A 12404-nucleotide genomic window follows, 5' to 3' on the forward strand; every position below is an offset into this window, starting at 1 on the left:
CTGGAGAGTGACCCAGGTTGGTGCACGGATCAGTAGGTTGTTTCTTTTTATTGCTGGGCAGTGTGTCTGGTACAAACGCACCACAGCTTGTCTGACCATTCAACATGTTGAGGGACATCTGGGTTGCTTCCCCTTTAAGGCTATTACAAGTAAAGCTGCTATAAACCCCGTGTACAGGTTTTTATTGCAAATAAAGCTGCTATAAACACTGTGTACAGGTTTTGTGTTAACAGAGCCTGTAAAAGTCCAAGTGTGTAATTGCTCTGTCATGTGGTAGTTGCATGTTTAGTCTTTTTAAAATTAATTTGTGAGAGACAGAGAACTGTTGATTTGTTGTTCCATTTATCCAATGCATTCATTGGTTGATTCTTTTTTTCTTTTTTAAGATTTCATTTATTTCTTTTTAGAGAGAGGGGAAGGGAGGAGAAAGAGAGAGAAACATCAATGTGTGGTTGCCTCTCACACGCCCCGCAATGGGGACCTGGCCCGCAACCTAGGCATGTGCCCTGACTGGGAATTGGAATCGAACCAGGGACCCTTCGCTGAGCCACATCAGCCGGGGCCATTGGTTGGTTCTTGTATGTGCCCTGGTGGGGCATAAGCCTGAAACCTTGGCAGATCAGGAAGATGCTCTCAGCAACTGAGCTCCTCGGTCAGAGCTGTAGTTTTACTTTGCTTCTCCCAAATTGCAGACCACTTTATGCATTCATTTACTACAAGTGTATCCTCTTTGGTGAAATGCCTCTTCAAGTCTTTTTCCCATTATCTAATTATATATATTTTTTTGCTCTTGAGTTTTGAGAAGTCCTTATATATCTAGATACTAGTCCTATATTGGATGTGTGGTTTGCAAATATTTTCCTCCATTCTGTAGCTTATCTTTTCATTATCTTAACTGGGTCTTATGTAGAGCAAGAGTGTTTAATTTTGTTGAGGCACAATTTATCACTTTTTCTTCTAATGGATCATACTTTTCGTATCAAGTTTGAACTTTTGCCTTGGCCTAGGTCCCTAAGATTTTTTCCCATGTTTTTTTTTTTATCTAGAAGTTTTATAGTTTTATATTTTACAATCAAATGCAAGCTCCATTTTGAGTTAAGGTTTTTATAAGGTGTGAGCTTTAGGTCAAGGTTAATTGTTTTGCCTCTGAGGATGTCTAATTGTTCCAGTGCCTTTGTTAAAAGACTGTCTTCCCTCCAATGAATTGCTTTTGAACCTTTGTGAAACATCAGTTGTGTCTATTTATATGGATTCATTAAAATTTTTATGAAATTATTTTACATTTATGCTGAAAGACTTCAGCAAGTCAATTGAAAGCAATGAAAAAGAAATGTTAGATCAACTACCTGCCTTTCTTTAATTTATTCCTAGGTAAGAGGTCCATCAGTTCACACTGACTGTTTTCATGACTGAAGCGTGTGGGTTTTGGCTGATCCAAGGTTTTCTATAGCAATTAAATTCGATACTTAGGAGAAAATATTCAATATGTCACAACCTAGTAGTTTTCTGACAATGAATATGATAAATAGGGTATAATTGAATATATATAATTTAATATTTATCTGTAACTATATACTGAAGTAACCATTTTCTTTGGCATGATTTAAAAATATAAGCCCTGCCTAAGTAGCTCAGTTGGTTAGAACGTCGGCCTGATAGGCCAATGCTATGGGTTTAATCCCCTGTCAGGGCACATGAAGGATCAACCAATGAACAAATAAATAAGTGGATCAACAATCAGTGTTCCTCTCTCTTGCCTTTCCTCTCTCTCTGTAAAATAAAAATAAATAAATAAAACCAGCCTCACAGTAAGGTGTTCCCATTGCAAAACAAACTTCACTGTGCCATGGGGCCTTCTGCTGGACCCCTTCCAGGAGGGCTGATTTCCTCGGAAGGACCAGATGGACGATACGTGATGATGATAATGATTCCAGAACATAGAATCCCTTCTCCCCTTATATCATTTAAACACTGCTAAAAGGAAGTTGCTTTCCTTCCATATCCTTGCTTAGCGGACTGTAAATTCCCACCAGGAAGCCAGGCAGTCAGTTCAATCTCAAGGCCCTAGGGTGTGGGTCTTCGCCTCAGCTACATATTGAGCATCAGCTATGGAAAAATTTTCCAACCCCAGTGCCCAGGCTTCCCCACAGGCCAACGAAGTCGGAACCTCTGATGCTGGGTCGTAGGCACTAGATTCTGTTACGACTCCCAGGTTATTTCAGTGTGCAGCCGCGTTGGGCAATTGCTGTTCGAAGTTGAGATCTCCTGTCTTCTCTGCTTTGTTATGAAATGTATTCATGTTTCCATAATTTATCACTCCATACTGTTAGTACAACGTACTGGGTTGTCATAGCATATTATGTAAACTTTTATCTTTCAGGTTAAAACCTGGACTTCTTCTTCCTTGGGTACTTAAAACACAGTTAACATTCTTCTTCTTCTTTTGGCACGAGTTACACATGTCGAATGTAGAAAACTTGGGGGGGAAACAGGCAAGCATAAGGAAGGGAAAAACTTTAAATTCTATCATCCAGAGAGAGTTATTATAACACCCTAGTCCTTTTTGCAGGCATGTATACAAATATATGTTTTTAGATTGCCTCTCACATGCATCCTGACTAAGCGCTAAACCTACAACCTAGGCATGTTCCCTGACCAGGAATCAAACCCAGGACCTTTCGGTTTATAGGGCAGTGCTCCAACCAATTGAGCCACACCAGCCAGGGATAAAATTGTTATTTTTTTTCTAAGTCCTTCAACTGCTCTGACTAGAATAAGGATAAGAACCAGGAAAGACGCCTAAGAAAACAGACTTATTTATTTATTTATTTTTAGAGAAAGGGAAAAAGAGGGAGAAAGAGAAGGTGAATAACATCAATGTGTGAGAGAAAACACATTGGTTGCCTCTCGCACACCTGCAAACAGGGACCTGGCCTGCAATGAAGATGTGTGCCCAGAATGGGAATTGAACCAGTGACCTTTTGGCTTGAGGACAATGCCCAACCCTCTGAGCCACTCATGGGGGAAGGATAGACTTATTAAATACAGAATGGAACTGTGTTCCTCTCTGATTCAGACTCGAACACCGGTGGACTTTTTATTCCCTGGATTTCAATGGAACGAGATATATACACATATGTATACATGTGCCTATATGATGCAACTATGCCTAAATCTTCTCACTGCAGGGGGGAAAACCCAAGACATATTCACTGTTGAATATTTAGGAAAGTCACTTTTATAAAAATGAAAATCACCTATAACTGTCTAACAGAAGAGAAGCATCAAAATATAAAAACTCTGAATGAAAGAAGCCAGGTGAATGGAAGCATAGAGTAGATGACTCCATTTCTAGGAATTTCTGTAAAATCCTAGAAAACGCACACTATTCTAGCGACGGACAGCAGATGAGTGGTGGTTTGGGGAGGCAGGGCGGGATGAGGGGGCACCAGACAGAGAGAGTGCAAAGGCACACAAAAAGATTGGGGGCAAACCGTGTCAAGGGTGTACACGTGTGTCAAACACATCAAGTAGTGCATTTTAAATGGATGTTGTTCTTCCTATGCCAATCATACTTCAGCAAAGCTGTCAAAAAGTACATTCTAAGGGGCTGTTGGCCACCTCCAATCATGGAATTTGTTCTGTAAAGTTTTGCTCGTAATGGTGAGTATTGCAGTCACTGACTGGATGTTACTTTCACCAACCCCTCATTTCCAACTCAGGAAAATACCCCATAATTTCATGCTCTGAAATAGTCAGCATTTCAAATTCTCCCATAGGAAGTAAAATTCAAATATTTCACTTGTGATATCTTCCACAGAATTCTCGAGAGCACAGTAGCATTCAAAAAACATATCTGGGTGATTATTTCACTTGTCAGAGTTTCCTCTGGTTTAGTTGCAGGAGCAGCTGCAGATTTGGGGATCTTTTTCGTGTAATTAATTACGTTCCCAATGAAGTTGTGATGAAGTAACACGTTGGGAGGAGGGATGGAAGGCGAAATGGATGTAGTTTCACTATTGATTTCCTATCTTTTTTTAAAAAATATTTTATTTATTTATTTTTAGAGAGAGGGGACAGGAAGGAGAAAGAGTGGGAGAGAAACATCAATGTGTGGTTGCCTCTCACAGGTCCCCCACTGGGGACCTGGTCTGCAACCCAGGCATGCGCCCTGACCGGGAATAGAACCGGCGACCCTCTGCTTCACAGGCCTGCACTCAATCCACCGAGCCACACCAGCCAGGGCTGATTTTCTGTCTTTTATTGCGATTTACCACAGCTAGCCCTTGCGCAGATACCACATTTGTGGGAGCAACAAGAAGCCGTTAGAAAAACAAACGCAGCTAGCTGACGAAATGGAGATCATTCCTCAGGAATACAGAATTGCTCCAGGACACCAGCTGAGATTTGGGTGGTTGCTCTATAAAGTGGGAGAAAAGAGTCAACCTGCCTTTTGTACAATTTTAGTCATTCTTCTTCAGGTAAAACATTGATTGGTCTTTTTATTGGTTTCTTAATCACATGCAAAAAAATAATCGACGTATATTTTGACATCGTAGACAACATTAGAGCAAATCTGAAATTAAAAATTTACAAAAGGGAACTTCTGGCCAAGATGGAGGCGTAGGTGGAAACACTGTGCCTCCTCGCACAACCAAGTTTAAAGACAACAAAGTTTTAGTAACAAAAATGCAACCAAAACACAGAAAATTGAACTGTACGGAAGTCCAACAACAATGAACCGTTCAGCCAGACCAGTAAGAGGAGTGGGGTCAGCGGCTGGCAGAGCGGGGTCACACAGGAAAACTCGGCCAGACTGACCCAGGCACGTGGGTGGTGGTTGGCAGGTCCCAAGTGTGGGGTGGCAACAGGCAGACCCAGTGAGGGCGCCAGTTGGCTGGCTGACCGTAGTCACACATTCGCGTGCAGATAAACCAGGCGAAGGAGCAAGCAGTGAGACAGACCGTGCAGGCCCCAGCGGTGGGGAGCAGCAGAAGGGACCACCATTGCCCCTCTCTGACCCCGCCCCCACATACAGCATCACAACCCAGTGACCTGGGTTGCCCTGACCTGGTGAACACCTAGGGCTCCGCGCCTCATACATAACAAGAGGGAACAAATCATTATGGCCCAAGAACAACTCAAAGCTCCAGAGCCAATAATTCTAAGTGACCAAGAGATAGCCAGCCTTTCAGATGCACAGTTCAAAATACTGGTGATCAGGATGCTCACAGAACTGGTTGATCTTTGTCACAAATTAGAGGAACAAATGAAGGCTAAACTAATTGAAATGAAGGGAAATGCACAGGAAACCAATAGTGATGGAAAGGAAACTGGAACTCAAATCAAGGGAGTGGACCAGAAGGAAGAAAAAACGACCAAACAGAAAAGAATGAAGAAACAAGAATTCAAAAACATGAGGAGAGGCTTAGGAACCTCCAGGACATCTTTAAACGTTCCAACATCCAAATTATAGGGATACCAGAAGGGGAAGAAGAAGAGCCATGAGTAGAAAACTTATTTGAACAAATAATAAAGGAGAACTTCCCCAGTCTGGCAAAGGAAATAGACTTCCAGGAAATCCAGGATGAGTCCCAAAGAAGTTGGACCCAAGAAGGAACACACCAAGGCACATCATAATTACACTAGCCAAGATTAAAATGAAGGAGAGAATCCTAGAAGCAGCAAGAGATAAGGGGACAGTCACCTACAAAGGAGTTCCCATCAGACTGTCAGCTGATTTCTCAAAAGAGACTTTACAGGCAAGAAGGGGCTGGAAAGAAGTATTCCAAGTCATAAAATCCAAAGACCTACAGCCAAGATTGCTCTATCCAGCAAAGTTTTCATTTAGAATGGAAGGGCAGATAAAGTGCTTCTCAGATAAGGTCAAATTCAAGGAGTTCATCATCACCAAGCCCTTATTATATGAAATGTTAAAGGGACTTAATCTAAGAAAAAGAAGATGAAAAATATGAACAGTGAAAGGACAGCAAACTCACAGTTATCAACAACCACACCTAAAACAAAAGCAAACTAAGAGGACAGCTAAATCAGGAGCAGAACCATAGAAATGGAGAGCACATGGAGGGTTAGCAACAGGGGGGTGGGAGGAGGAGAAGGGGGTGAAGGTACAGAGTAAGTACCATAGATGGTAGGTAGAAAATAGACAGAGGGGAGGGCAAGAGTAGTGTGGGCAATGTAGAAGCTAAAGAACTTGTGACACATGGACATAAACTAAAGGGGGGAATGGTGGGGGAGGGGGTGTGCAGGGTAAAGGGGAAATAGGACAACTGTAATGACATAATCAATAAAATAGACTTAAAAATTCACAAAAGGCTTCAAGTTAATTAAGAGACATTAAAACCTGTCGATAGTTTACAATGTATATCTCTATAGCGTCTTTTTTTTTTTGCGTAAGCAATGTTGACTTTTGAAACCAAAGTTTCCACCTTTGAAAAGTCCCAAGCATTTTGGCTGACTCTCAATTCAGTAAAAGTTGGTTGGATTAATGTGTTAAAATACATTTTGAAAAAGTGACAGATACCTACGGAGCTCTTTTAGAATCTGTGAAAGGATTTTTAGTCTCAGGATCACTCGAACTTGACCTGCTCTGAAGTGTAGATACCTTCCGGGTGCCTCCAGGTACCCTCCAAAAATTGTCCTGGGAAATTGGGCATATCATTTGCCATATCTTGGTTCCAATCCTAAGTGGGTGTGGAGCAGCCCAAGTCTAGAAAAATGAAGAGCCAAAAGCCAGACTGGCTTATTGGTGGACACATTTCAGTTGCATTCATTCGTTTGTTTATAGTTAGTCTTGAATACAGTGACAGCGGTTGTGGCAAATTAGTCCTCTGTGAGTAATTGCTTCTGTAAAGGCTTCCGCAGTAGCTGAAAAAATATAAATAATGTAAACAATAAATAATAATGGAAATATAAATAATGTAAATAACCTATATATATACACATAAATGAAAGGATTAACTCCTGTATCATAAGTTTAGACTTCAGTCAGCAGCCAAATTTAAATCTTAATAAATGAAATTGCCACACAAATGGCAGGCCTTACATACTTAACCCTAAAGCAATACATTCCTTAAAAGTTGTAAGAACATCACTTGCCTATACTTGTCTATATGCTGTATATCTACAGGTGGCTGGCCTTTGAACTTCATTTGTATTGTGACTTTTTCTATAGTTTCTACATGAATGGTGGATTACTAGTTACACATGCATTGAATAAAATTGCTAATTCTTTCAGTTTTCTCTCTTTATAATTAGTAAATGCAAGAAAGGAGAGTGGGAGTTGGATTCTTAGATGAGAGACACCTTGACGTAGGCAAATGGTTTGAAAACAGTAGGCTTTTTACTCAGAGAAAGGCAGATACCATGTGATTTCACTTATATGCGAAATCTAACGAACAAAAACACCAACTGAACAAAAATAGGAACAGATTCACAGACCCAGAGAACAGATTGACAGCTGTCGGGGGGGAGGAGATGGGTGTAAAAGGTGAAGGGATTAAGCAAGCCCCCCCTCCAAAACCCTCATAGACACAGACAACAGAATGGTGATTACCAAAGCGAAGGGGGGTGGGGGAGGTAGAAGAGGGTAAAGGGCATAGATGGTGATGGAAGGAGACTTAACTTGGGGTGGTGAACACATAATACGATATACAAAGGAAGTATTGTAGAACTGTACTCCTGAAACCTATATAATTTTATCAACCAATGTCACCCCAATAGATTCAATTACAACAAATAAATGAATACATTGCAGTTTTTTAAAGGGAAAACAATGGAGTGATAAATGGCTTAAGTTTCAAGAATGAAGGTCTAAGTGAGTTGCCTGAAGGCTCTGTAGTTAGAGAAAGAATCTGTTAAGTGTTGGTTTGAAATTCTGTTTCCAGCACTGCAATTACTAGTGGTCTTTCTAGGGGCTGTATTAACTCCGTTGCAAAAATGCTCACATTTATTAATTCATTTGAAACATCATATGTTTTGGTGTGTGCCCAAGTCTAGCTAAGACTCTAAACTTTATTGGTGAATCTCGTGTGACTTGTCTTTCTGGAGAAGTGAGCATACAATGTACAAGTTCAGCCTGCTATTCGGGCAACATGTGTTTGTTTTTGAGAGATCTCAAACTGTTTTTTATGAGAACATTAACTCTCACTGGGAAACAACTCTACCACCAACTGCCCCATGGGAGGAGATGTGTGGGGACACCTGCGTCCTGCTGTTTGGAGGAGAACGGGCTGCTGGGGAGCAAGGCGGGTAACTGATGGCCGAGCACCGAGAATTGGAAAATAGAGAACAGCTGCCTTCCTCTCCATCACTGACAGTCATACAAGCACTTCTGAAGGAGTCTTCAAACCCCTCGAGAAGAAAACCTTGGTCATTGGAGTTACAGCCTTCAGTGGGAAGATAGTAACTGTGCTTGGCACCTCAGAGGCACTGAATAAGTGTGTTGAAAGAATGAATGAATGAATGAATGAATGGTCGAACTTTGTAATGTTCTGCAGAGCTAATAGCATATGCAAAAAGGTTGGGGCATCTTATTGCTGGGATAGTAAATTACAACCGCTCTTCTTAACAAAAATAGGAAAACTTCCCATCTACACCTAAGATGGAAAAGATTCTTTGGTCAGTCTCAGAACCAGCACCAGTCACGTGGGTGCTTGTGTGAATCTACAAAGGAGCCCCTTATTCTAACACCTTCTCATCATGGAGTTGTTACAGGGAGAAAAGAGAATAGTAGAATATGGACATTTTAAAAAATAAGCTTTTGCTTTAAAAAATAAGAACACAAGCATTTTCACAGCCTGAAAAATTAACATGAACCAAGTAGTTGCTGCTCTAAGCAGATACTGGTGAGGTCTTCCTCAGCATGCGGGGTGTGTACCGTTGGCTTGAAATCTTCGACCTTGCAATCTACAGAGGCTAGGAGATGTGAAACGCTTTGTTAAGAATTTCCCAAGAACTGAATAAATGTAATCTCACATTTTGGTAGTATTTGTACCACTTACTGATACATTTTCAGATGTGTTGAGTTAATCATTCTCAAATAGGCTTTAACAGTGTCCTCAGCTCTTAACATCAGAGCTGATGCCTAAACGCGGTGTTTCACCAGCAATCCTGAGAAGAGAGAACCCATTCGAAGCTTCCCTGCAGGAGAGTGACGTGTTGAGCTGTGCAGTGTCAGATGACTGGACTCCTCACAACGCCATCTGCCACCTGTGAAACCTTGGGTACCTGGGTAAATTTCTCCAAGCAGGCTTTCACCCACTACATTGATTGAATGAGAATAATAAGACCTGTGTCATAGGGCGGTTGTGGCAAGGACTAAATGTGATTACATATGCAAAGTGCTTTGAATAGTGCCTGGTACAGAATAAGTAATGTTTCCTAAAGAGTCAAAATTTAAGTGGAAAGGCGTGAAATGCTTAAAAATGCTCAACGCCAACCATTTGGCAAATATACTGCTTTTTAAGGGGTAAAATTCCAGAGAAAGGGGTCCTTATGTAGTCCTTCAAATAAAAATGATAAACTCAGGAAAATTTTATTCCAAGTAACTAACATACAATTAGTTAGGCATAAAATATTTCAGTGCTGAATTACTACTTACATTAACTCTCTACTAAATTGTATTACATCTGGGTATGGATATTTATCTAGCGTCTAATGCCAATATTCCAATTATTTGTGAAAATTAAGGCACGTAGTTTGCCAGTTAAAACTGGGGTGACTTTTCTTGCAGCCCCACCACCTTCATGCTTACGTGTCAAATAATCCAGCTAAAAATTTAATGTCTTTCAAATATTTATTGACTGCTCGTTACATAACAAACACTACATTCAAGAGCATGAAGGGAAAGAAAGCAAGCCACTTAGGCTGATAACTATTTGGAGCCCTTATCTGTGGAGACATACTGATGCAAAGGAAGAGATCCATCCCATCACGGTCCTGCATGGCGCAGGCAGAAGTGGCCTGGACCTCCAGCACCAGTCCCTCGTTTCCAGTAGCCCGTCTCATTTCCCCAAATTCCCCAGGGCAGGAGGGCGGCCAGTGTTGCTGATGACATCGCCTGACATCACTGTTCCGGATGATAGGAGAGCATGGGGCCGCCTGGCCCACCTCATCCGTGGCCTGACTGCATTAACCCCTCGGTTCCCTGCTGCTGGCCACGTGAGGTGTCCTAATATGGTCCGACTACGGAGGAGCCAAGGAGCGCTTGCCTTTCTCCAGCTAATGGGGAGGAGGCAGGAACAAACGTTTCGAGTCACGCAATTTGAAGCAAAGCAAATGGGGCTTTGGGGGCGCTTCTGGGCGAGTTGAAAGTCAGTTGCAGCAGAAGCTTCTGCCTCAGGGTATCTATCATTTAATAAACCCCGGCTAATCCAGTCTCCCCAGAGGCTTTCTGCCTCCCCTCCCCTCCCCATCAACAATCCTGGGTCGTCCCCCAGCTCCGGTCCCCATTTCTGAACCGGAGGCGACCTGGGGGTTGCTCGCCAGGACCTCTGCGCGGGACTCTGGCTGCGCCTTGGGTCTTAACAGCCTGGGGGGAGATGCTGCTGAAAGGCGTGTCTGGGCCGCGCTCATGTGATGAAGCGAGGGAAAAACAAGGGGAGGAGGAGGAGGCAAAGAGGTGGCTTTTTTTTTTTTTTCTTTTAAGGAGTTTGCCACGAGCGCGTCTCCCGCATTCGCAGTCTGGGCGCGTTCGGAGGAGGAGCGAGAGGGGAAGGCGCTCTTGGGACCTCGCGGGCGCACGGCTTCTGGCTCAGCCCGGCGTCCCTGTGATTTGGAGAAGGCGTAACCCGGCGGCTGGGCGCGGAGAGCTGCAGAGAAGCCATGGGTGCTGGGAGCTCGACCGAGCAGCGGAGCCCGGAGCAGCCGGAGGCGGGGAGCCGGACGCCGGCGGAACCCGAGCCCAGCGGCGCTAGCCCCGCGGCCGAGGCGGCACCTGGAGCTCTGGAGGACCCCGCCATCGCGGCGGCGGACCCGGCCACCAAGGTACCGGAGCGCGGGGCCACCTGCCGGGAGAAGGGGGGGGGGAGGATTCCTCCAATTTCTGCCTGCTAGTACTTCCCGGCCCGTCCAGCCCATCTGTAAACTCCTGCGCACGAACCCCTCTTTTCAGGGTTTCTTCTTTCTTTTCTCTCTTTCTCTGTCTCTCTCTCTCTCTTTTTTGCGCCGAGGCAAGACCTAAGCAGCGGCGAGCGTGGCGGGGTCTCGCATCTTTGTCGCGGGTCTCCGGGGGAGGCGACTGCGCCATCCGCAGTCATAAAATCCTGGCCCTGCGCGCCACTAACCCAGCCTCTCCCCACACTCTTCCGGTGGTAGCGACCCCACCCGAGACGCCTGGGCTGCCTAGGGAATCTGTGGAGAACTGATCCTGGGCTGAGTCTTGAGCCCCCGGCCCCGCTTTCTCCCAGGCGCGGAGAGTCAGCTGCTGGGCCAGGGCCAATGTAGTAGCCTGGCGAACCGGTGACTCGTGGGATCCCCACCCCGTACAGTGGTTGTTACTTAGCTGTGCCTGGAGCGACCTGGGTTTGGTACCCAGTCCTCCTGCGGCAGTGGCTGGAGCAGACACCGCCTTCCTGATGCAGAGAAAGCCTAGGGTGTAGCTCGCTGGGAGCCAAAGAAAACCTGGGCAGACGCTGCATTTCCGAAAGGAATGGCAGGTTTCGCAAACAGGGCAGCGTCTTCCTTTTCGCTCAGCCCATTGCCTATGGGCTCGTGTGGAAATACTGGAGGAGTAGTTAGAAGTTCTCAGAGGATGCGGTCCAGCATAGGCGAGCGTTCCCTGTATTCTTGTCTCTGGAAGTAGTGCTGAGCCTGCTGGGAAATTTTCAGTTTATAGTCTCAAGTCTTCAAGGCTGAAATGTATCTTCTTGGACACTACAGCAGCCAAGTTCGTACTTGTTGAAGTCATTGGGTTTTAGATCCATTTTCCAGCGTGTGCGTTCATTAGCAAAGCTTCACCCAATCTGTTTTAGGATATCCTTATAGAAAGATGTGAACAATCTTACTTAATGTTTTTTTTTAAATCCATGTGTCGAATTTGAGTATGCAGATTATATGAGGACCTTTAGGAGTTATCTCAGGAGGTATAGATGTGTAATACATGTTAATGCATAGGTAAGAATATAGGGGGGAGATAAGCTGAAATCCAGGTTAATTTCACAGACCCATGAGCTCATTGTCTTGGCCTCTTTAGCTGCCCCAGTCTAGCTTGGGTTGCAACTGCTTAAAAACTAGATTACCTGCAGTCTTCAACTTACAACTACTTGTAAAACCCATGGTCCCCACAGCTGTAGATACTAACGAATACTAACTGCCTGGTGTATCTAGATTTTCTAAGAGGGGCCAAGCCTTGGGCCTAGGGAATGTACTGTGCTTTGGAGGTC

General features: G+C 44.0%; 1 protein-coding gene across 1 annotated transcript in view; it reads left to right on the top strand.

Moving 5' to 3' along the window:
• The first annotated feature begins 10687 nt into the window (after positions 1–10687).
• Positions 10688–12404, top strand: part of AKAP12 (A-kinase anchoring protein 12) — an 80846-nt gene continuing 79129 nt past the window's right edge. The window contains exon 1 of the mRNA XM_037049782.1: positions 10688–11007. Within this exon, the coding sequence (XP_036905677.1) occupies positions 10846–11007 (162 nt within the window). The 5' untranslated portion in view covers positions 10688–10845. The remainder of the gene's footprint in view (positions 11008–12404) is intronic.

The sequence above is a fragment of the Sturnira hondurensis genome, unplaced genomic scaffold (assembly GCF_014824575.4).
Source record: "Sturnira hondurensis isolate 20B ecotype Veracruz unplaced genomic scaffold, ASM1482457v3 Scaffold0000167, whole genome shotgun sequence".
Lineage (NCBI taxonomy): Eukaryota > Metazoa > Chordata > Mammalia > Chiroptera > Phyllostomidae > Sturnira > Sturnira hondurensis.